The 26,979-nt window shown below is 38.6% G+C and overlaps 1 protein-coding gene across 1 annotated transcript in view; it reads left to right on the forward strand.

Annotated features, from left to right (window-relative positions):
* Window positions 1–17,730: 17,730 nt before the first annotated feature.
* Window positions 17,731–26,979, forward strand: part of LOC109410581 (neuroligin-1) — a 331,884-nt gene continuing 322,635 nt past the window's right edge. Inside the window, exons 1-2 of the mRNA XM_062855958.1 lie at window positions 17,731–18,247; window positions 18,323–18,445. Coding sequence (XP_062711942.1) covers window positions 17,957–18,247; window positions 18,323–18,445 — 414 coding nt within the window. The 5' untranslated portion in view covers window positions 17,731–17,956. The remainder of the gene's footprint in view (window positions 18,248–18,322; window positions 18,446–26,979) is intronic.

Here is a 26,979-nt window from a genome sequence, read left to right on the forward strand (position 1 = left end):
ACGGGGACGCAGGGTCGTTTCAGGTTATCTAAAGCGCGTTTCAGCAGTTCTCAGGGGGTTTCAACAGGGATTACAGGGGTCTCGGGGGCGTTTCAAGGATTTCTCAGGAGTTTCTGGGGTGCTAAGGGGATTATAGAGGGATTATAAGAGCGGTCCAGTGGACATTCCAGGAGATCTCATAGGGATCTCGGGAGGGCTCAGGGGCGTTGCAAAGGTTCTCAGGAGGTTCCAGAGTAAGTTTCAGGGGGTGCTAGAGTCGTTTCAGGAATTTTTAGGGGGCCTCAGGGGTCTTGAGGGAGATCTCAAGAGATCTCTTGGGCGCTGAATGGCCAAAACTTGGTCTATGTGTTTTATGAAAAGACCCACACTAGATTATTGCACGCCAAATAGACCGTTACCTCAGCTTGGGAACCACTAAGCTTTGTGACACCCATTAATTGCAAGAAGTAATCCTTGAGGTCTTTTAGGACTTTCGGCTTTTGAGAAATAAGCTTGGCCCTTGATCCCAGATTGGAAACGTCTGAGCTTTACAACACCACTTTGTTGCAATTAGTGCTCCTTGAGATCCAAAATCCAAAAAGCAATCACACATTTTTCCTGGGAGTTTCGGTTCTTGCGAAATCAGGATGGCCCGTGACCCCAGATTGGCAACCATCGAATTTTGCAACGCCATTATTCCGTGATAAATGCTTCTGGATACGCAAAATCTGAAAACCTTTTTCGCTTCCTAATCGCACTTTCGGTACCTGAGAAACTAGCATGGGCCGCGGCCTCTGCTTGGGAACCACTGATCTGTGCAACACCACTTTATTGTAAAGTAATCTCACCCGCCCCTAAAGCTTTCGCATCTTGAGAATTTCGCATAGCCCGTCACTCTAGATTGGGAACCAATAAATTTTGCAACACTGCTGGTAGTAGTGCTCCTCTAGATGGACAATTTGAGAAATAACTTCAAATTACCATCATACATATGTGTCACATGATCGTTGTTCCCGAATACCTAGACCCCTTGGAAAAATCATATCTTAAAAACTATAAAACATAAATCTCTGATTTTTTTACATGTTATGCCAAACTTCCTTAGTATTCTGATAAAAATATAAAACCAGAGTACTGTTGTGGTCCTAAAACTATGAAAGCATAAGAAAAACTTTAAAAAATGCACATTTTTTAACCCAAAAACACATTTTTTCTCCTTCAACGTATTTTTCCTTAAAACTACAATTGAAGAGCTTCGAATAAAAAAAGAAATTTAAAATCGGTCAACTCGTTAAAAAATCATGATTTTTTTTTTAGTTTTTAAAAATCTTGGTTTTTAGGCCTATCCTATCAGAAAATTGGTCACCCTAATGACGAAATAAAAAAAAAACTTGTCTTATTATGTTCGAACAACTCTAGATTGAGTTTAAATAAGGGCGAAAGTAACATGAGAGAGTTCTCTTCATCGACTCTCTCTTCTGCAAATTAAAGTGACAAGATGCAAATTCAATCGAACTTTTTTACACTTAGACGCTAGATTGCATCGCAACCTAGCGATTTATGACCAAAAAGTTCAACAAAACTTGCATCTTGTCACTTTAATTTGAAGAAGAGAGAGTCGATGAAGAGAACTCTCTCATGTTACTTTCGCCCTTATTTAAACTCAATCTAGAACTATGAAGTTTCACGACAATCGGAGATGCACTACAGCGTTTTTTTCTATGGAACGGCTGTATACAGATTTATCCTGTTTTATACAACTTTTTTAGCATCCGTACAGATTTGTTTTTTTTTATCTTTATTAACGAGATTTTTAGCCCTAGGCTAGTTAATCTCGAGACCCAAGTTTTACTTCCCTTCCCAAGAAAGAATTCATAGTTTGTGAGTATGTCGGGAGTGGGATTCGATCCCAGGTCCTCGGCGTGATAGTCATGGGCATTAACCATTACGCCAGGTCCGCTCCAGATTTCGTTTCATATGGAATACAGATTTTATAGCTAGAGGGCTGTTTTATATTTGTATGGGATACAGATTTTATAAAAAAAAAAAATCATCTGGCAACCCTGGTCACCAGGAATAGAAACGCTCATTTGCAAAAAGTTACACTCACCAACAGTTTTCTCTCTAGCCGGGGCCCGTGGCGCAATTGGTCACACGTTTGCTTCATAAGCAGATAGTCATGGGTTCGATCCCAGCCCCGGCACATTCGTCAGTTGCTCTTTCCCCCTGAGAGCAGCTGACACTGACCCTCTTCTGAGCCCCCGTGGCTCAAATGGACCCGGATACTTGGACATCGGGTGACGGGTTCGATTCCCGGTCGGTCCAGGATCTTTTCGTAAAGGAAATTTCCTTGACTTCCTTGGGCATAGAGTATCTTCGTGCCTGCCACACGATATACACATGCAAAATGGTCATTGGCAGAGGAAGCTCTCAGTTAATAACTGTGGAAGTGCTCATAGAACACTAAGCTGAGAAGCAGGCTTTGTCCCGGTGAGGACGTTACGCCAAGAAGAGGAGAGGAGAGGAGGACTTGGACATCGGCGAACTGCAACCCATAATGGACCGAATCGGACTGGAAACAGGAACAACCAACAGCCACACATCAACATCATCGTGCTCATCATTTTACCATGATAGAGTAGAAAGTGAAAGCAGCGCAACGGCAACCAGTTCGATATAGTACAATTAGAATAGAATACATTTAGGCGCTGTGCAAAGTGTAAGTACAGCTTCCAATTGAAATCGCTCACGCTGTGTCCTAGTGGAAAATTGAGCTGTGAATTAGGTTAAGAATAAAAAAAAAACAGTTTTCTCAGCTCAGACGCGTGCTATCAAGGAATAATACATAGACGGCTTTTGCCTTGTGATTTTGTCTAAAAGTTTACCGAATACAGCATGACCCATAAAAAAATGCGAAAGTTTTCGAAGACATTGTTCGCCTGCTTCCAATCTATAAACCTTGCATTTATCTATTGGATAATACTACAGTCGAGGCACTAATTCAACAATGGCATAGGAACATTTACTGATTTGAATCATAAACCATTGATAAAAATAATGTTAAACATAAGGATCTCAAAAACGTCCTCGCGCCAGAGGTGTTTTTTTTAAGGTTGTAATTGGTCAAATTGCTCTCAGTCACATTCAATTAAATTTTATTTCAAGAACAGCACTTTCGTACATACTTAGACAAGGTCTCCAGGCGATCGTTGGTGCTTTGGACAAGTGAAAACAAAAAATTGTCTATTATGGGACATTTACTGAAAATTAGAGTGTACGACAAATGGACATTTTCAGATGAACAGATGTATGAAGCATCAAACTGTTGTTAAGTACTACGTATTTGTGTCTATTATAAACGTAGGTTTATAAGCCTTTTTTAGCAAGAAATTATTTTGAATTTTTTTCAAACAGCTTGATGTTATTTATGGATCTATCTTATTTATTATCTAGGCTTTTGAAATATGCCACATTTTTTAGTTTTTGGTTCCTAAGCATTTGATATTGTTATCAAAAAGTTTTTCAAATGGCCGCGTTTTTAAGAATACATATTTCTGCATGATTTCCTTGTATTTAAAAGTTTTCATTCTAATTCGTAAAGCTCCGAAAATTCGGGGAAACATTTATTTTTTTCAAAAATTGATGGCACCTATTAGATATCCCATATACGTAACCAATGAATATTTTGACACAAATTTGAGATATCCTGTATGACAATCACCTCCTTATAGTAGCCCTATCTAAAAAAACTGAATTCATAAGAAATATTGCAACAAAAATTACCAAAGAAAGAAAAAAAAATGGATTTTCGCATTATTTTATGGGTCATACTGTAGAATAGTGGTCGCACACGCATACCACAGTCGTGACAGAGCTATAAAAGCAGCTCTCCACGAGGTGAGTGTAATTAACAATTTAAGCAGCATTCATGCTTAGCACGATAGCACGCTTTTGAGCTGAGAAAACAGCTAGTTAGGGTAACTCATTGCAAGTGAGTATTCCTATGCATGCTGGTCAAAATGCACAAGCAAGTTACGCTAGATAATCTCGTCTTATTCATATTACCTTATTACATACGTCGTAGGACATTACCCCTGCATTTTCAATACATCGATTCACATTTTCACGCTCCTTTTTACGCTCATACTGATAGCACAGATAGGTCTTCCTAGTAATCATAGTGTTTATGTTTGAGCTGTTTTAATAAAAGTTTTGGTTAAATGGCTTGTGCAGTCTCCATTGTCAATTAGCTCTCGAGCAATCGCGTCTTCCCGGGTAAATGAGTCTAAATTTTAGGACAAGGCATAAGGCTATGCGCCAAATAAGCAGTATTGAGTGGCCAAGAAATGATACAACAGGTAAAGAGGGGCTTGAGCTGATGTAAAATGTGTGTTACATATGTGATTGGCGTTCAGTGGGAGTTCAATATAGGTGTTGGATAAACATAGCACCAAAGGTTATGCCAGTCCAAAAACAGCGTTCTGTTCCAGTGTGTGATGTGTAGCTTGAATAGTGTGAAATCACACTGCTGAGTACGATTCACCTAAACTAATAATATCAAGTGACATATTTTATATAATATTACAAAAGCCTGAAACATGGGACGTGATAAGGTTACTATTTATTGTCATCCAAAACAGTGCAAGCAATCTATATCCCATTTGAATATAGATAGAATCACCAAAAATTGGTTTATAGTACATCATCATACATAAAACACATCATTGCTCTTTCATTATCAACATATACATATTTTGACCCTGCCTGCCATCACCACTGTCCGTCCTCTCAATACTGTCACAGAGAGATTGCGGGGGCTTTGAAGGACCACTTCACTCACCACTCGTCAAATTATCCACTCTTGTGGGTGGGAGAGGGTGGATCACCCAACCCCGCCCGAACCCCATTCCTGCCTGGTATCGACTTCCATTGATTTTAAATGAAACAGAAAATTAAACTTCTGCTTGGTCGAGCTTTGTGTCAAAAACCGATTGACGAACAAAGGCACCTCCGGAAAAAAAATCGCCATGGCAGGACACAAACGCGGCCCGTGCTCAATCTCCGCTCAAACCGCTAAAAACAACGCTTCTCGACCAACATCCGTTTCCGTCTGGACGTCACCGTTTTTTTTTGCCGAAGCACAGTGGTTCAGTGAAAATGTTATCCTGTTTCATTGAGCACTACACAACAACATGTTGACAATTTTTGAACTTCTCAAAATCGTATCATATTGGATGCTAGAATTAGTTAATCTATATTCGAACGTAATATATTGTCCTTTACTGGCATTTAAAAAGATACAGAATGTCATTTGACAAATTGAGAGATGAAATTTGTGAACAAATCACATTCTGGTGGGATTCGAACCCTCGACTCCGTATTCGCCAGACCGGCGCTTTAACCAACGAAGCCACTGAACAAGTTATCATTCTGCGGAATAGAAAGCCAAACTGACTCCGAGCATACACCATGAACATTATCATACAATTTCATGAAATAAATAATTGCATGCATCGAGTAAGACAAACGTCGCCCCTGAACCACTGTGCACCGCCCGGAGCGTAATGCGACGAAATCCCAGAGAAAATGGAAGAAAAGCACACGCCACCACGTCGCGCCAGTAGTCAGATAGAGCGGAATAAACGCTCGACAGAGGACAGATTTATGTGTTTTCCTATTGGTTCCAGTAATTTGCACCCGACTCGCTCGCCACGCACGGAGAAGCTTCTCCGGTTGCGTATGGAATGTTCGCATGTCCTCCCGGACGGCCAGCCAGCCAGAAGTGTGGTTGTTGGTGGCCAAAGGGCAGATGGGAAGCGAAAAATTTGGAGCCTGATACACGGACTTTAGACGTAGTTTCTGGTTGGTGCGTGCTCGTCGGGATTCGAAAAAAATATCGGTGATTGTAGGAGCTCCCACCGAAATCCAGACAGGCCAACAGCGTTTTCGGTAAACAAAGCATAAATTCCACTTTTGAAAGTTTGAAAATCCGCATCGAAGCTGGGCTATCGGAAATGAAAGTTGCCGAAAATTGGTAACCATTTCAAACTAGGCTGAATTGAGTTAATGCACTGCGTTGGGGGTGACAAACACCTGTTCGCGCAATAAATCACTTAGAGCCGAACAGATTTTATGCTTTGTCACCATCAGCTTATTGTTCTGCATAGTTATCAAGTTTATTGATCAAGCCTGGTTGGTGTAGGGTTTCCAAGTATCTTTGAATACTCACGCTGGGGTCTCCAGTTATGCTGGTGGTTAAAGCTATGGAACGCCAATCCGGAAACGGCGGGTTCGATTCCCGTTCCGGTCGGGACAATTTTCTCGACTTCCTGGGCATAGAGTATCATTGTACTTGCCACACAATGTGCAAATTCATGCAATGGCAGGCAAAGAATGCCCTTCAATTAATAACTGTGGAAATGCTCAAAAGAGCACTATGTTAAAGAGAGGCAGGCCAAGTTCGAGTGCGAACGTCGAGCCATAAAGAAGACGAAGAAGAAGAAGAAGAAAAAGAAGAAGATGAAATACTCACACATTTACCGCTTCTGCTATATTGGGACATGATGTCAAACATGTTAATTTGCTGTGGATGTGTTGTGATTAAGAACTAGGATTTTGTTTAGAAAACCTTGTAGCAAATCAGAAGGGATTTTTAAATGTTTTTGAATTTTAAGCATTTTTATATGTAATTAATCCTGTAAACATATCAAGATAAATGTAATAAATGTAAATCGGTTCCTTATCGTAATTACACCCGATTCTCATTTTTTGCACAGGTCGTTATTTTGCTGTAACTCAGTCAAATATGAACCGATTCTTATGAAATTGTGTTCACTGATAGTACTAATCGTGCCTACATGTGTACAAAATTTCATGTAAATCGGTTGAAAATTGACTAAGTTATAGCAAAAACCAGACCCGTGCAAAGAAAGAATCGGGTGTATGTGTACTGTGTTCGGCGAATTAAGGAAGAAATACGGAGCAATGTGACCAATCAACCTATTGCCCCCCCCCCCCCCCTCTCTCTCTTTTTCGATGAAACTAGATTCTGGAAACCAGTCGTGTTGGGGTAATGAAACCACTCTACCTGAGCTATCGAAGACCTTCAAGGACTTTACCACGACAGAAACCGAAAGGAGTGCCTTTAGAGGTTCTTTCAAAATTTATCAAATTTCTCCGGAATTTTTAAAGAAAGGTAATATTTGAAATGTTTCCTAAAATGATTTCAGCAGGAATTTCTCCAAGTATCCCTGTTCATGTATTTCTTTGAATATTTCTACAGGGATTCCTCCAGAGATTCTTTCAGGATTTAGTCCAGGAATTTTCATTGGGTATTGTTCCGGAGTTTCTCGAGAAATTTCGCAAAACATTTATCTTGAAACTAGAAACAATGGTATCTTTAGAAATTTCTCCTGGTATGCTTTGAAGGAATCATTATGAAATTATAACTACATAAGTACGTAAATGAATGCCTTCATGTAGTTCTTCAAACATTTCTGAAGCAATTTTTCCATAAGTTTATTTTTTTATTTTTTTTTTATGAATTCTGTTATATATTTCCAACGAAACTCTTCTAGGAATTTCTCGAGGGGTTTCTTAAGGAATTCCTTAGAAGATTTAATGCATTTCCAGGAAAAATGTGTTCACAAAGACACGGAGATTTTTTCAGGGATTCTCTCTTAAATTCCACCTTGAAATTTTCCTTCGGAAATTCAAAAAAAAAAAATCAGAAACTATTGTTGACATTTCTCCTGAGGTTCCTGCAGGAATTTACCTCATAACTTCAGGGATTCTCTCAGGAATTCATATAGAAATTCGTTACTCCAGAAGATCCTCCAGGTATTCCTCCAGGGATTGCGTAGGATTTATTCAGGGATTATTTTTTTCAGATTTTTTTCAGAGAATTGCACCAACAAGTACAGGTCGGACTCAATTATCCGGAGTCGGGTTCTGTAGCTTCAAAAAAAAAAAACAAAAAAACATGGACACAGTCTTCAGACTACAGATTGAACGAAACTTAACACTAGACAACGGACACGACATGCATTACGAGCACCAGTGGATACGAGGAAGAAACATTTCTTGCGAAAAGTGTCATCACTCGGAGCTCACCCCGCACCCCATGGCATGGTACGGTTATGGCTGTTTTGACCTAAAATAGTTATTTATGCAACAAGTTGCAAAATGATGATTTTTTCGGCACGAGTCGTACATTTATCCAACGAGGCTTGCCGAGTTGGATAAATACGACGAGTGCTGAAAAAATCGAGTTTTGCAACGAGTTGCATACAACATTTTTTGTAATTACGAAAAATACCTATCTAGTATAATATATTCTCGCAACACAATCATGCATCAGGAGGAACCACGTGAGAAGAGCATCCATGCTTATCAGTGTAGTTTGTTTATTCGATCAGGTAGGCTATGGTGTAGCATTCGATCGAGCTCCCGTTGTCAAACAGTTGTTTGTTGGCAAAGGCAGAAGTCGCTAAAGTACCTCCACCAGCTTCTTTCTCACCCGTACTGCCATCGGAATCAGAATAAAAGTCGTCTAGATTCATATTCCTGCTAAAGATGTAGAATGGATGTAGAATCACCAGCCGAACCTACGGATAACACGAAATTCAGTGCAAAGTGTGTGCTGGCAAAATTACCGAAAAGTGCTACTTTTCGGCACCTTTAAGAGTGCCGAAAAGTAGTACTTTTCGGCACACTTGCATCAGAAGAGAAAAGTAGGCCTTTTCATGACACATCAGCCAACTGAAAAGTGAAGTTTTTCAGAACGTAATTACAAAAAATAATTTATTCGAATTATTAATAATTTTATTTTTTGGAGATATATAAGTGACCCGATTTTGTCAGCCCCTTTTCAAAACACATTTTTGCTCTCCTAAAAAACTTGAACAGTTTTTCACGCTTTTTATTCCTCAATGCTCTGCATTTAGGCTGTAGTGCAATGATGAACATAAATTAATTGGTTAAAGTTTGACCGTAAGATAACAAGAGCAAAAAGTTTGTCGTAAAATGGGGCTGATAAAATCGGGTCCTTGCTGTACTGTATAAATCCAATGAAAAGGGAATGACACTTCTAGTTTTATAAAAATAATCATCTAACACGGACATTTATCTCAATGTTTCATATCATGTTTTTAAAATTGTGGACACCTATGGTATTTTTTTAAATTACGAAAACTTAGGAAAAATTTAAAAACCAGTAATTTGTCCAAAACTTCTATTTGTGAGATATATTCATCCAATCATAATTTCAATAACACTAAACATTTCTAAAATTTCTGCAGGCTCTTAAAAACTTGACTTTATTTTGAGGATTTAATAGAAGAACCGCAATTATAAGACCAAACAAGCTGCGAGATAGAACATCCTGAACATTTACAGTTAATTTCTAATACACTCTATCAAGGATGGGAAAAAATCATTCATTTATTGCGTATCCCTCACTCACACCCACGCACAATCTGATGCGAGTGTGCTTCTCCCCTAGCCAAGCAAAATCTTTTCACTTTCATTGCCCATTCTTTCTAATCACCGAGCACCGGGCGACGCAAGCAACGACGGCCGAATTAATCGCTACCGAATCTGAGTGCCGAAGGCGAACGAACCAAGATCGAACGAATGTTTGCGTTCTGAGTCGGGTGCGAGAGCATTCATGTTGGAACGTTCATTTAGCGTTCAGTGGAAGCATTCAGTACTGGGAATTGAATCAGTGAGTGCGTTTTGATTCAACAGCGCATGAAATTGAGTGAATATGAAGAAAACGACCAGTTATCAGCGCCAGCAACCACTACAAACGAATACGCAAAAGGAGCGAAGAAAGCCGGAACCAACTGCGACTGCTATTCCTCATCGGTCGTTTCGCTTGTGAAGCAAACTGACTGGAGATCGTTTATCCTCAGTTGCTGCGGTGAGTGTGAAGATGGGTAAATGATTAAGTGGTTTTATTTGTTGCTCAAAATTTGTAAAAACAATCATTCTGTTGGTATGGGAATGTTGTACGTGACTATTGTAATCGATTTAATTTGAGTTTATGTTATTTGCACAGTAATAACGGGTTAAAGACTAAGTATATTCATTGCCGTATACGCCGGCGAAGAGAAAGATTCAGAGAGCCACCAGTACCACGCATATGAACCACCGTTTCTAACTCTCAGTAATAAAATTGATTGCTCATGCTCCCACTAGCTTCTGAAGCATGTTAGCCGATGAAGGTATACAGCTACCGCTCTGGGTTGAACAGCGTCGGTCAAAGAGGAGCAAATTTTGCTTCGTCCAGGGGAAAACACTTCATTTTGCAAGCACTGTGATTCAATCAGCTGAATGCCACTCGGTAGTTGAGAGAGCGAAAGTTCTTTCCGTTGTACACCGATGCAAGCTGATTCGTTTCGCACTCTATTTGTTTCTCTCCTGATTCGCTTCGGTGGCGTCGGTTGCGAGCCGTTCGTGTTGCGTTCGTTCTTAGTGCGCCGTGCTCTCACTCAGTATTGGGTTGTTGGCGTTCTTTTTGCCATTTTGCATCGCCGGCATTCGGGTGAGCGAATGAGTTTTCCCATGCTTGCACTCTATGTTATGAAATAATTTCTGGCAAAATCCAAAGATTCCCTGAGAAGATTAAGGGAGAAATTTGTTATTGATCGGCATTAAATTCGAAAGTTTGCTAAACATTTCACAGGATATTCGCTCAAAAACAAAGCCAGAAATTCTTAACTTTGTGGGCCGAGAAAAAAAAAGCTGCTTAAATTTTTACAAATCATTCTAGCGAATGAATTCTTACTAAATCTGTAGGATCTTTTTTCTTGGGTTCATTTAAAGCTTTTTTTTTTTCTAAAAGTCCTTCGAAAGTTTCTTGTGGAATTTTTTTAAGAGTTTTCCTGTTGCAGATATATCCAGTCAGTAATTCATTCAGATTCTCACTGGAACTTAACCAGCAAAAGACTTCCTATAGGATGCTCATGAAACCCATGAATAATTTTCAGAATAAACGTCTGAAGTATTTCTGAAGGTAACCTCCAAGAATGAATTCCTGGAGGATAAGCAGAAAAAAAATCTTTGAAGAATTTAAATGAAATATTTTTCAAGAGATTGCCCTTGTGGTTTTAGCGGTTGTGCAGTTAGCGGCAGTAATCATCAACGGAACATTCTTGACTATGCCACTGGTAGTGTTAAATGTATTGTCCGTTGTCTAGTGTCAGTAATATTCAAAATGTATAACCTTCTCATTGGAGAATCCTTACAAAGCTAAAAGGGGTCTAATAAGGTTCCCATTGAGGAATCCTGAAAGTATTTTTGAAGTTGAACTGTTGTGGCTTTCTCAGTTTAAGAGAAAGCCACAACATTTCAACATTTCCTCCCAGCAGTATACCTCCTCCAAGTATTTTTGAAGTAATTCCACGACATTACTTGAAGAAACCTCGTAAGATTACGGAAAAATAAAAAAAACAACAAAGTAAATAATTTTCTTGGAGAGTCAATTAAATTACCTAGAAAAATCCCGGTTGGAATCACTGAAGAAACTACGGGAAAATTCCCAAGAAACTCCGAAACGAATCTGCTGGAGAAATTTCTGCACAATCTTTGGGACAATTTTTAAGAGTGTTTTCAAGAGTTTTTTTTTAAGAAATCTCCAGAAGGGCCTTCTGTAAATACTTCTGGTGATCTTCCTTACATTCCTTTTAGGAATTCTTCAGGAAATCATTCTGAGCCTCCTCTAGTTACTGATTCTGTAAATTCCCCAGGATTTCTTTTCCTATGGTATTCTTCAGTTTTTATCAGGAGAATCCTCAAGAAGTTACTTCTGGAGATTCTTTCATATAATCCGTATAGGGGTTTGTCCAGAAACTTGTTCTGATGATCAATCCACGAATGCTTTTAGTGGTTCTTTCGTGAATTCCTGTTGCGTTTTTCTCCAGACATTGATTTTGAAGTTGCGTTGAGGATTCTTACAGAAGCTTTTTTCTTAGGGATACTGTTTTTTTCTAATAATATTCTTTTACCATAGACACCGTGAAAGTATCAGTAAAAATTACTTAGAAAAATCATGGTAGAATTACACTGAAACCTCCATTTAAGTCGGTGCATGGCTGATCGAAAATATTTTTTACCGTACAAGCAGTGACAAAACTAAAGACTTTTATATTTTTTAATACTCCGCATGACATAGAAGATTTGTCAAAAAATATAAAACTGTATAGTTTTGTTCTTGCTTGCACGGTAAAAAATATTTTCGGTCAGCCATGCACCGACTTAAATGGAGGTTTCAGTGTATTGAAGAAACGTCTGCAAAAGTACCCGAGAAACTCCGAGACGAATCGATGGGAGAATATTCAAGGAATGTCTAGTCGACTTTCATGGAAATGGGATTTTTCTGAGAAAAACAATGGAAAAAGGTCTGATGAAACCCTGTTGAAATTTCGGGAGCAATTATTGAAGTACTGCAGGAACCCCTGGGGATATTTCTGAATGGATATGTGAAGCAGCTTAGGAAGAAATCTCCGGTAAATTTATAAATGGATTATTGATTACAATCTCAAATTAAACTACTGTTGAAATCACATGAAAAACTTCTGAACTAGGTATTGAAAGAATCCATAAATTGTAAAAATTCACTAAAAAATAATATAAAAATCCATAGAGAAGTACCCGAAGAAATCCAAAAGAAATTCCTGAAGAAAGCAAAGGTGGATTTTCGGAAGAAATTCCGAATGGAATATCAGAAGGAACTCCTTGACAACTCTTGATAAAATTTCTAAAATAATCCCTTCTTGAAATAATTCTGAAGAAAGCAATGGAGACATAAATAATAAAAAAAACATATCGATGAATCTCTCTGAATGTTCTTGCGAAATTATTGTAGAAATTTTTTGTTAACCCTCGAGCAGTCGCGTCTTTGACTATCTGCAGCGACGCCACGCTCACGCTGTGTACCACATGCGTGCATTTTTAAGGTGCGTGTACTCAGTACACGACGCGACCGCTCCCGGGTTTACATTTTTGAAGAAATGTGTGAATGAATTCCCGTAAGAATCTTAACTCCTCAGATTACTGTTATTGGGAAAAATTCTTATTGAATCTTGGTTTCGATTTCTTAAAGAAATCATGCAAGAAACTTTGAAATCTCTGAAGGAAATCCTGGAGACATTCTTCGGAATTTTTCAATGGAATTGAAGATGGAAACTCTGGAGAAATTCTAGAGCTCACTGGAAGACGGATCTATGACATTTGGTCCAAAGGACATTTGATCACATGGACATTTGGTCAAAACCCATTTTGTGGAAGAAGAAGCAAAAAAAAGAAAAATTACTTTTGCACATATTTTATTTCTTTGTCTCCCTTACTTGTAAAAAGTTTCTCTATGAAATTGGGGCTTTCCTTCCATTCCTCTGGGTATAAAAAAATCTACGTGATTTTTTTTTTTGAGAATTGTAGCGCCCATATTTATTAGCTAGGGTCTGGGAAAATTTAGGCAGGGTACCTATTTTGGGCATTTGCTGCTATAACTCAGTCAATTTCAAACCGATTGACTTGCATTTTTGAAAATGGCTACTGTACGTATCTGATCGTGTTCCAAAAATTAAGTCAATCGGTTCAAAATTGACTGATTTATAGCAGCAAGTTCCCAAAATAGGTCACCCTGCCCAAATGGTTACAGACCCTATTTTCAGAATCCTGAAAAGACTGTGATACAGTGATAGACATTCGTTTAGCCGAGACCAAAAAAAGAGTCAGGAAACTCATACAAAAGATTTTATGATAAAACTTTTTTACCGTAGTAATAGTATTTGTTTTGTTAATGTGATACATCACACTTACATATACACTGAAACAAAAACGAGGGTAAAAACCCTTCAAATGTCATTTTTTGCCTAGACATTCGTTTAGCCGAGGTAAATGAAAAATTGGTTTTTAATAGATTTTTTTGCAATTTCGTGAGTATATTTCGAGGATATACTCCAAGGCGTTTAGTTTATGACGTGTTAGCAGGATAATTGACCTTAAAAGTTTATTTATTTGTGAAATTCAGAGAAATATTATAAAAAAATGTCCCGATAAGGCGAAGCTACGATAAACAAATTTATTTAAGAAAAAATGATTTCTGTAAACACTCACACGTAAGCTAGATTAGCAGTTTTGAAAATATGGCACAGAATTATTGTTAGAAATGTTCAAATTATTGCATAAAATGTCATTAAAAAATTAAGTATATTGGTTTTTGGTTGGTTAAACTTTAAAATGGGATTGATAAAAGCTAAAATAAATAGTTCTGCATTGATATAAAGACGTGTCTTAATGCCTGTGGAGTATACCTGTTTCATACTAGCATTACTAAATGAGTTGGAAGACTGCAAAGTGAAAGAATTGCAAGAAGTGTCACATTTTTTGTACCCTGTTTATTTAAAAGCAGATGCTCATACAAAAATGCAAGATATGGTCAAACAATTGGCTTATTTCATTCAATCTGAAGAAATATATTATAAATAAGTCTTAGTTGTGAACCACATTTATTTTTAACATAATTTATTTGAAAAGAATGTCTAAATTATGAAACAAGTAGTTCATGCTAGAAATTTGAATGCTTTCGGTGCCATTTCTCGAAATATGAGCCGTCTAACGTATGTTGTTTTAGCCAGAATACAGTCTAGAATATATTGGGAGCTATTAGAAGACGTAATAGTAGTAAACGCTGTGATTTATGCAAGTGAAACCATCATATTTCATCAAAACAATACTTAAATACGTGATTTTTTGATGGTTTGCGTTATTTTTTTCTGCCAAAAACATTGTTTTTCATAAATGTTCAACCTGCTTTGGTCATGAAACTTTCTTTGGATTCTTTTGAAGCACTTCCAATAAAAATAACTACATCAAATCTCAATTTGGAAACATTTACAATATTATGACATATTTGTATGAGATGCGTGCAAAATTAATATGGCAACACTTCCAAAAACGATCTAATTCATGATTTACAAGTCGATCTATAATGCAGGTCACCATACAAAATGACTTTGTTGGATATTTCTTGAAATTTGATAGTTTTTTATTATGGGATTCTAAAAATTGTACAATTCGGCCAAACGAATGTCTAGGCAAAAAATGTCATTTGAAGGGTTTTTACCCTCGTTTTTGTTTCAGTGTATATGTAAGTGTGATGTATCACATTTTTATAAAACAGTACTAGATATACTATCACTATGGTAAAAAAGTTTAATCATAAAATCTTTTGTATGAGTTTCCTGACACTTTTTTGAAAAATTTTTAACCTCGGCTAAACGAATGTCTATCACTGTATAACTGTTGGGGTGGAATTTCGTCCCAGGTTTCTCAAAATTCTTCTGAATATATTTTCAAAAAAATGTTCAAGTCATTCGCTCAGAAAAACTTCTTTGTGTTTATTTAAAATTTCTCCAAAATTTCTTTAGAAACTTCCTTGCAGATTTCTGCAGAAATTCTTCCTATTCCAAGGTGGAAACCTTGGATTTCTTCGGAATTTTTCCCATGGATCCCTCATAAGTTCTATCAAGAAATCTTTCAAGGATTCAATCGAAAATGTCAGGAACTGTATATTCACCAGGGATTTTACAGAAATATTTCAAAAAAATATTTGTAATTACATGTATGGATTTCTTCAGAAATCCTTCCATTAATTTCTTGAGGAATCCCTCCAGGGATTCTATCAGACATTTTTACGGGATTTTTTCTCAACTTCTTCAAAGAAATTAATTTGATATTCATTATATAATTTTTTAGAATCTTGAATGATTGTTTCAGTAATGCTACCATGATTTTTTTCCAATAATTTATCCTGGATTTCCTTGAAGTATTTCTTTAGATACTTATCACGCAATGCCTCCAGAATTTCTTTAGAAAATCATCAGGAGAAACTAGGAGAAACCTATCTGAAAATCTTCCGTTTTATCAACAACCTTCTAGAAACTCCTTCAGAATATTCTCCCAGGATTCCTTGGGGAAATCCTCCAAGCAATCCTCCAAAAATTCTTTGGGTATTTCTTAAAAGATCTATGACATTTGGTCGAATAACGTTTGGTTGAATGACATTTGGTCGAAAGTACATTTGGTCGAAAGTACATTTGGTCGAAAGTACATTTGGTTGAAAGGACATTTGTTCGAATGGACATTTGGTCGAAACCCAAATGTTCTAAAGCCATATATGTACTCGTAGCGTTCAAGTACGTTTCAAATAAGCGCATTTTTATACTGGAAGTTACTTACCATCGACAGAGCTGATTATTCAGTGAATAACTTGGAGTAACAAATAACCTCGATGACACCACTGAAGAACACTCTGAAACTAATATACATAAAAATTAAACATTTTCCAGATGATTTAAAACAAAACATGCGGTTTTTATCTGTAATTCCTAACAACATCTTTCACCATGTCATAACAAACCCATAAAAATTCATCATTTTTCAAAGTTTTCCAACTAACTGACATCTTTTTCCCTTTGTATCATTCCATTTGCAGGCATTCATAAACCGCTCTCCTGATCAGCTAGAAAAAAAGCAACAATTCCAGCGAACCTATTCCATCCTGCATCTAGGAATTGAAGTCTCTTCATGAAGCGCCCCCGTGCGAATACCTCATGTGACAACACAACCCAGAGTCATATTTTCCGAATCTCCGGGGGCTGGCGGGAAAACTGGCGGGTCGTCCGTGGGGAACTATGTGACTGTGTCAGGCACTGAAATCCGGGCAGATTTTCGACCAACGAGGCCTATTAAATATGCGCTGCCATTGTGAAATTTACATCGATGGGAAAATCTCGAACAAAAAGTGACTACCGGTCGGGGATAGCAAGTGAAGTGATTCAGCAGGACGGGAGAGGTAAAAACTAGTGGTAAACTATTTTAACCTGGATAACTGCGCAGCTGGGAGAAAAAAGTGTGTTTTTTTCTGTGTTTTGTTCGGGCACCTGTGCTCAATCGGGGTGATGCTAAAACTCAAAATTTGGAACGGATTTGCGCAATAATTGAACCATGACCGGATCCCAATCGATTCTATTGGGTTCATTTTGGAATGCTTTCTCTGTGTGCAATAACCGGTGCAGAACATCGGCCAATACAACTCGTGGATGGCCGGCAAGCAAGGAATTGAAGAGTGAACCAACCAAGCAGCGGAAGTGATTTGCAAAAAAAAAAAAATAGGCTGTGGAGTGAACAAAGAGGGAGTTTTCCGGGTTAGTGTCCCAAACGACGGTTTGAAATTGAACCGGGTAGAATATTTGTGAGGCAAAAAAAAACGTGAGAGAAAAAATTGGTATTGCTTTCGCCATTGTTATTAGAATCGGTACAGTAGCGTTCAAAAGATGGTTAACAAGCTTTGTTTTGATTTTTTGTTATTTTTTTCTCGCTACAATTTCAAAATTGCCTTAGCTTTCTGCCATCACTTTACTGGCACCTGAGACACGTTCGAATCACAAGCTATCCCTTCACGATCCTCATAATTTATGTTACTTGTTCATGTTACTTGACTGGTATTAACATAATGCGTGAATGTTCTTACATAAAACGATTCAATACGCTATTTGCGTGTCTACGTGCCTCTTTGTTTGACATCGCGTAATTTTCCAGTCGAGTGTCTCTCTGAAGCCACTACCTGCTCAATCCTCTCTGGAGCCACCATACCGCTTCCCAATCCTTTTTTTTTTCATAAAACTGTAGTTTATGGCTATCGGAAAACCTAATAATACTATCCCATCTCTTGTGACCGCTACTGTACGGTGAATTTGGTCACGTGCCATTTTAGGAGAGAAATACATTCAGTGGCGACCCGCTAACGAGAAAACAGGATTTGTACTTAAATATAATACGTGAGAAGTGAACGGATCGTACCGCCGGGAAAACAACAATTTCCATCAAGACACAGGGGGGCTGTGAGGTGATGGCCGATCCTCATGTCGGGGACCGGTAATGTTCCCCAACCGCTTCCAACCAGTGTACAATGCGGGCCCACAATGGGCCAACAATTATTAACGACCACCAGACTGACCACCACTGGCGGACCAACCAACGGAAGCAGTCAGCGTCAAGGCACGAGGCAACGCGATTAGAACGGGGTGGATTCATCCAGTGCTGTCACTTTTGGTTGGTGATTGTGATTGTGATTGGATTAGCAGTGGTGGCGCCGGTCGGTGCCGGACCTCGGTACAGTTCCCGGATCGTGGAAACCAAGTCGGGGGCGATTCGGGGTGTGATTTTGGAGCTGCACTCGAAGTATCTGGAACCGGTGGAGGTAAGACTGGCGAGAGAAAGCTATTAGAACTTCAAATGGTAATGCTTTTCTCTGATTTTTGTTTTATCCCTACAGGTCTTTAAGGCAGTACCATACGCTGCTCCTCCAGTGGGAAACCTTCGATTTGAGGCCCCGAAAAAGCTTCCTCCGTGGAAGGGAACCAAGTTAGCCGACACATTTGGACCAGTTTGTCCTCAGGTAAGAACCACGTTTAATTTATTGCACATTTCCTCACCAAACCTTGACTGCCGTCCTACGCATAACTGTCCCATGCTATATGGGAATCCTATACAATATGGGACAACTATGCGTAGAACGGCAGTTTATAGGATATAAAAAAGTAACAAAATATCAACCTTGGGTTTAGGGCAAATAGTAGTGATATTATAATCAACCAAGTTGCCGCCAATTTGAATGCGGATGAAAATCTCTGGTTCATCTACACTAAATGAATTTGAAGGTTGATTGTATACATACTTACATGCACTAATCAATCGACTACATTTCAAGAAAATTGGTGGTGTAAAAAGAGGGAAGATTGCAAAAGTGAAACTGTTCCCCGTTTCACTTTAAACAGTGATGTGTGCCGATTTTTCTACGAACATAACACATTCATGTTACACACCAACTTTTTTGACATGCTTTCAGCACAAAAAAAAAACAATTAAGAAAAATAAATTGTTGAATTTCAGCAATATTTTTTGCTGAATTTCGGCACAACGTTGCTGATCAACTGTCAAAATTGCTGGATGGTTTGGCAAGTTGGAAAAGCTTTACTGATACTCAGTAAATTCGTATTGCTGAATTGAATCATCACAAAAAACAGCATTGTGTGCTGAATATCAGCAAACAAAATTTGCAGTGTAGGTCAACTTTTGGTGATTTTTTTTAAAGGAAAAATATTGTAGAGTGCTATTGCTGGAGTCTCCAGTTAGCCTAGTGGTTAAGGCTATGGATCGCCAATCCGGAGATGGTGGGTTCGATTCCCGTTCCGGTCGGGAAATTTTTCTCGACTCCCTTAGCATAGTGTATCATCAAAGAATAAGAATATCAAGAAAGCCCACTCCGCTGATGCTCGGGGGGACACTACCGCAGCGCTATCTGCGGATGAAAGTTCAAATTTCATGCGGTGGTGTGCGTTACTGATTGTATGCGGACACCAAAACATACGCACACCACCTTCTCTTATGACAAATCACGCACACTGTTACATAGAGCTTCTACCTTGAAACGCTTAGAGAGCGCCACTTGTCTTGTCGCTTGACGTTTCATAGAAAAAGACAAGAGAGGGCATTCTTTCTATTTTTATTCTTTGGTATTATTTTACTTGCCTCACAATATACACATTCATGCAATGGCAGGCAAAGAAAGCCCTTCAATTAATAACTGTGGAAGTGCTAGAAGTACACTAAGTTGAAGCGAGGCAGGCCAAGTCCCAGTGGAGACGTAGAGCCAACAAGAAGAAGAAGTGCTATTGCTAGCGTAAATAATAGCGAAATTTTTTTACTTCATTTCTAATTGAATCTTTTGTAAAAGTTCCAAAAAATGATGAAGATCCCGGAGACGGGCTTGGTGGTCTAGTGGCTACCGCTTCTGATTTATATGCAGAAGATCCTGGGTTCAATCCCTGGCCCGTCCCTTTGTATCTTTCTATATACTTTCTCTCTGCTTTCTACATATACAACTCATGTGTATTCACATGTTCATAGCCATCGCTAGAACAGAAATGGGTTGAAAAAGCTGTTTCCCTTCATTCAAAACCTTCATAGTACAGTGTTTCAATCCTATTAGATAACGCAAACAAGTTATGCAATCAAGCGAACTGTGCCGCACACCTTCAGAATAATAAAAACACACAATTCTATCACCTTATACTCTGGTATCCACACACCAATGTGTAAACCTTCTGCGAACCAAGTCCCATCAACACTCCGACATCCGCATGAATTTGTGCTGACGTAGAGGTATATTCGGTCAGATGTGGATACAAACGCTTGTAATCATCACTTCCTTAACCTGCCCCACATTGACCTGCAACCTGACGTAGCAAGCGCCATGGTCGCCTAAAAATAGAAGATCACCAACGCTCACACACTGAAGACGCCTGCTAGTCCCCGGCAGATATCTCATTGGTTCCTTGTGTGAGTGTACGCGATAATGGAGTAGCATCCACGGGCGGTCAAGCTCAAGTTCAAGCTAAATCAAAATAATGAAGAACCCGGAAAACACTGAAGATGAGTTTCACAAAATATTATTGAAAAAAGTAATTTTTTATTTATTGCGATTTCATCAAGGAATAAATTTAGATTTTTTTTTTCAAATAGTCAGCTCTTAAAGTTATCCTTAATTCAGGAAGAAAATATATAAAAATATTTCTATTAATTCGCACCAGAATAATAAAAATAAACTCCGCCTCAATATGGCCGCCCATTGTTTGCGCTGTTAAACTTAAAACGATTTATGAGAAAATGCCAAATGATCCATTGATAACTTTTCAATATTCCATAGACGCATACCAGAAAACCATAAAACAGTCATTTGGATCCAAGAATAAGTGCAGAATGGCCAATTTTATGAATCATTCGAAAAAACTGGACTATCGCAAGAGTTTTCAAGAGTGCGAAAACGTAAATAAAAGTGCGCAATTGCCAACAAATCAACTCGGTGTGTTCAGAGAAAGGGCTGCAATTTTTAGACAGACCTTTATGATAACGATATTTTCCTTTTTTCATTTTCTCCGTTTTGGTTTTCCTGTCATTGTTGTTTTCCGATCAGCAACGCGGGAGCGAAATGAAACAGGTACTCACACTCGCACGCTGCGTGCTGAAAGCGAGAGCTGACAGATCTAAATTTTCATTCAATTTTCTGTAGTTGAGTGTTTTCACCCGTGGTAGCGTATAGCGCACTCACTCTCACAAGCCACCGTTTGAGACAAATGGCTTGTCAGCATGAGTAGTGTGTGAATGATTGGGAATGGACTACCAGCTTGACGCGCGCCCACCAGGGATGGGACCATTCATTTGCAAAGAGTTACATTCACTTGCTATTATCTCAGTTCAGAAGCATGCTATCGAAAAACATTATATGGACGAATTTAACCTTGTAGTTTTATCTGAAAGTTTGCCGAATAACATTGGGGTCGCACACGCATACCAAAGTCGTGAGCGAGCTGTGAAGGCAACTCTCCACGCGGTGAATGTAAATTACATTCACGCCGTGGAGAGTTGCGTTTGCTGCCTTCTCTTGACTAAAATATTGGTTTTACGCTAATATATTCTTCTACGAAGTTTCAGGTAAAACAAAAATGAAGAAGTGTTCCATACATTGATTTTTACTTCGATGTTTCTGAAGCGAGTTAACAGCAAGTGAATGTAAATGATTGCAAATGAATGATCCCATCCTTGGCGCCCACAGTTGATCAGCAGGAGTAAATCCATTTTATTTTGTATGGCGAAAAGCATCTAAACTCGAATTTCTCGAAATGACAAGCTTTTACTGAAAAAAAATTTTGGTAGGCACCAAACCGGTCATCATTGTGCACAATCGCTACCATATATTTTTTCGAATAATGTGTTTCAATTCGAGAAATACGCCTTTAGATGCTATTCGCCATGCAATATTTTTGCGATTTACTTTTAGGGATTTTTCGCGCATAGAAGCTAGCGCCACATTGGTCAATGCGGAGAGTAGGAAAACAGCCAAAGCATTTAATTCATTGACCTTGTTGGGTCGCTCACGAATGGAACTCTCGGACTCTGTCAGTTCTCACATTGAGGAACTGAAATACGACCGCCGCAGTCATTCATTTTCGGCTGAAAAACTGGCACTGAGACTGATATTTAGCAGGCATGGTTCATAGCACTTATTCTGCATAAATCAAAGAAATAGTGCGCCGAAGACATCAACTGGATTTGATGCAATCGCGTACTTTTGTTAACGTTTTCGCACTTATGAAGACTGAGTGCGCAGTCCAGTGGTGAACTAAATGCGCAATATTGATCGTTTCCAAATATGTATGGATCGGCTCCACCCCATTACCCCAAATGCCATTACCCCGAATCACGCCCGTGCACAAGGGGGGGGGGGGTGGGGCGGTCAGGGTGTTGAACCCCCATTACCGACGCTTCATACACTAGGCGCCCCTCCGCCTTTTGTCGAAACTAAAAAAAACCTCCTTTGGCGCCACCTATGTGCACGGGTATGCCCCGAATGGGTCATTACCCCGAAACACTCACTTGCAAAGAGTTCTACTCACTTGCTATTTTCTCAGCTCAGAAGCGTGCAATCAAGAAACGATATATGGATGACTTTTTCCTTGTGATTTGGTCTATAAGTTTGCCGAATAGAGTAGGAGTCGCACTCGCATACCAAAATCGTGACGAAGCTCCGAAGGCAACTCTCCACGAGGTGAATGAAAACTACACAGCTTTGTCACGACTTTGATATGCGTGTGCGACCCCTACTCGATTTGACAAACTTTTAGACCAAATCACAAGGAAAAAGTCGTCCATATATTGTCTCTTGATTGCACGCTTTTGAGCAGAGAAAATAGCAAGTGAGTGTAACTCTTTGCAAGTGAGTGTTCCCATCCTTGGCTAGAACTAGGTCACTCGAAATTTGACGTTTCTGACGAGCTTTTTGAGCTCAAAAATATAGCTGAAGATCAACGAATTACGATTGTAAACGATGAAAATATTCATCATTTTCAAAACTAGGTATCTCGGTCTAGTATACAAGAACTGCGTGCCATAACTAGGTAATAAGGAAAATCATATCTATTTCCAACCGCACAGGTTAAACTGGTTAACAGGCTTATCGGTAGAAATGTTATTTGTCATTATTTTGTTAGTAGATTGAAAATCTGTGAGATGTTTTTCATTTTAAGTTTAAAAATTTGAAATAGTTTACTTTTATTGATTTGGCTAAAACTGTGATTGTTCGTAGGCGGTTATTTGTGGAGATATAGCAGGTATCCTATATAGTATTTCAATATGTGGAATCTTTTTAACCCGTAGGCTACGGGGCTTACAACAAAATTTCAAACCACTGCCAAAGACACGAACATCAATATTTTTCAATTAAATTTTGAGCTTCACTTCATTACTAGTTGTAGTTTTATTTATGCTGGGAGCCTCAAAAATTGCAGCCACGAGGACAGTTTTATTCCGGTGGATGTCTGGGTCAGAAGGGATAACCTTCCTTTTAGCAAGGCCTCATTAGTTGGAATTCAAATGACTTCCTCTGAAAAGTGGTTAGTTCCATGCATTATTGTATATTACGTCAGGCCAGGGGTCATGGGCGAAACTACGATTTCTTGCCAGGGGGTGCACTACAAACAAATATTCATTAGTTAATACATTCATCGCCCTATATCTCACCAGCAATGCATTCAAATTCTAGGGGGTGCCTGGCAACCCCGGCACCCCCGATAGTTTCGCCTATGCAGGGGCTTAAGAAGTATATAAGTGATGTAGAACTTTTTCAAGGCCTCCGAAATATTTTCAAGTTTGAGTCTAATTTCTATGCGAAGGCACGCAAGGAGTAGAATTTGTTGTCCTATGCTAGGTCTTAAGCATATTGAATTTGACTATAAGTAAAACTTGATGATAACATATTGTTTTTGTATAAAAAAAAAGTTTTTTTTCTAGCTTAGGATAAAAAAGAACCTACTCCTTGCGTGGCTTAGAATCTTTTACAAGCGCATAGAAATTAGACTCAAACTTTTCAGATGAAGTCATTTGAATTCAAACTAATGGGGCCTTGCTAAAAGGAAGGTGATCGCACAAGTGGTAGGTTCACAAGGCTCGAGAACGACATTTCTCCTCAGGACTAAAACACTTGGTAAACGATTACATAATATATTAACTAGCACTGCGGATGCAGTGGATTGGCCTACGCTGTGTTTACTGAATACATTTGGTGATACATAGCTATATTGTATAATAGTAATGGTATGGTTAGAGATCTGCGCCGTTGCCCGAACAGAAGGTTATGCAATTTTTACCACTCCTGACCCAGACGTCCACCGGAATAAAACTGTCCTCGTGGCTCCAATTTTTGAGTCTCCCAGCATAATTGAAACTACAACTAGTAATGAAGTAAACCTTAAAATTTCATTAAAAAATACTGATGTTTGCGTCTTTGGCAGCGGTTTGAAATGTTGTTGTAAGCCCCGTAGCCTATGGGTTAATGTATGCAATGCAATAATAAAACTAAAAAGAATGTTATGAATAGTGGCAAAACTCACTATCTCAGAATAACTCCTCCATATTATACGTTGGATTGTGAGTGCTATAACTAGGTAATTCGACAATTTTTCAACCCTTTATGGTTTTTATCAAAGGTTTAAACTAAACTAGTTCTAAATTTTCTTTTGTAGCAGAAAGAGTGGATGCTGAATAAGCAATCAATAGTCAAAAAGTACTTTTTTAAAGCCTTCATACCTTTGAAACAACTGCATGAAAAAATGTAAAATTTGTAAACCGTTTTCCCTCGAAACCTTGATTTTTGAGTTACCAAGTTCTAGCATTAAGGGGACTGTATGTAAGAAAATGGGAATTAGTAACTAGTGTATGAACACTCTTCTTAATTCTATGTTAGTCTAGATGTAAGTTCTATTCTGAAACAGACGAGTTAGGTACCGGTTTTTTTTATTCTTTTTTAAACTGACTGTTTTTTTTTTTCGAACTTGTAGTTATTGCTATGAAAGCTACAAGTATTTCAATCTGACATTTTCCCTTCTTTTAAAAGTTGGCTGACAATTCAAGTAAAAAACCTAATAATCATACCATCCCTCACCACATTTGTTTTAAACATACATCATTTAGTACCGAATACTTGCTCTAGACCATGCCAACTGGCTAGCTTTTTGGTGAGAATGACAGAAAAGATGTTCAGTCATTCGACCGCAAAATCATTTAGGTTGACAGTCATGAAGATAAATGCCAAATTGTCACCAAAAAGCTAATCTGTACTTAGCATAAATTTCCTTTTCATTCGCATGTGATGACTTTTTCACTTCAAGCTGTTTTGAGTTACTCGAACACGGTGAACTGCACTTCTTCAAATATCTGCCATCTTTTAAAAATAGGCTGTTCTTTTGAGTTTGTAGTGTCCAACCGTGTACTGTTGAAGAGTTGTTTGACAGCCAAACTGTTAATTTTTCAATAGGAATTTTTCCTTATTTTCGTCAGAGGCCCTTAGCTGGCAACGTTCATGCGCTTGTAAAAGATGAACACGGATTTGTAGCATTGTACCAAATACAATGGTAAACTACAGTGTAAATATTCCAAAAGTAGGCAATACCTGCCTAATAAAAAAAAGGGTTACTAAGGGCGAGTTGTCTGGTACGAGAAGAAACTAGCAATTACTGACGATGTCGTGAGACAAAATAGGGTTTTTTGAAGAAGTTTATGCCAGACGTCTATGCCATGGATTTTTTTATTGATTCCTTCAAATAATTGATGAGCACTTAAGGATGAACATCTTAAAATCACGGTTCAACAAAGCAAGCTTTTTAACAACAGTGTAATTTTTGTATTGCTCTTACTCACTTGCAATTAGCTTAAAAGAAGAATATCAGAGGCCCTGGTTTTATTTTTCATGAGATATGTCGTGAGTAGATTGAAAGATCTGCCGTTGCGGTGGCCCTGGAGTTCCTCCAGGGGCTTCACCGCGAAATCATCCAGAAATCTCTCTAGTGTTTCAATGAGAATAATTTCAGAGATTATTACAGGAATACTTTATATATCGCCTAGTGTATGAAGCGTCGGTAATGGGGGGGGGGGGCGGGTGTTAACACCCTCCCCTTGTGCACGGGCTTGCTTCTCCTTTCTTCCAAGAATGTCACAAAGAAGTCATCCAGGATTTTTTTTTCGAAAATTACACCATGATTTTTTTCACAAGATTCTCCAGAAATGTCTTCAGGAATGCATTCACGATTTTGTACGAAAATTCCTACAGGAACACTTCCGGAGATCCCTGGTTTGGACAGGAGTCTTCCAGAGATCCCTGGTTTGCTTCTGATATTATTTCAGGAGTTCCCAGATTTTTTAAATTCCCTCCGAATTTTCTGTAGAGGGAGTGTCCAAAAATGGCGTAGCATTTTAGGGGGGGGTGGTGAGTCTGGGATTGTGTGGCGAGCCACGTATAAGGTAGGGTATCGCGCTACTTGGGCGGTGGCTTCTATATTCGTCTGTTTTCCACTATATCTCAGTCAATTTTGAACCAATTGGCTTGAAATGTTGTACACGGGTAGATACTATACCTATCTCACCACATTCCAAAACATGTGTCAATTGGTTCAAATTTGACTGAGTTATAGTAGAAAACAGACGAATATAGAAGCCACCGCCCAAATGGCGCGATTCCCTATGGGAAAATATGCTACGATGGGGAAGAGGAGGGTAAAATCGTCCAAAAAATGCTACATCATTTATGGGCTCTCCCAGAAATTAATTCTGAGATCCCTCTAGGATAACTCTTTCTAAGATTACCCTATATGGTATAGCAATTTTTCCCGACATTCTTTCAAAAAGTCTACCAGTGGCTATTTTTTTTCTATAGTCCTTTTAAGATATCTATCTATCATTACTCAGGGAGCTAAATCTGAGATTATTTTTGGGATTCCATCTAAAGTTTTCTCTGAGGTCCTTCCAGGAGATTCTTCTAAGATTCCTTACAGGTCACAGCTCAGGAATACCTGCCAGGATCCCTGCTTGAACTTCAAAGGA

This window comes from Aedes albopictus, chromosome 3 (assembly GCF_035046485.1).
Source record: "Aedes albopictus strain Foshan chromosome 3, AalbF5, whole genome shotgun sequence".
Classification (NCBI taxonomy): Eukaryota; Metazoa; Arthropoda; class Insecta; order Diptera; family Culicidae; genus Aedes; species Aedes albopictus.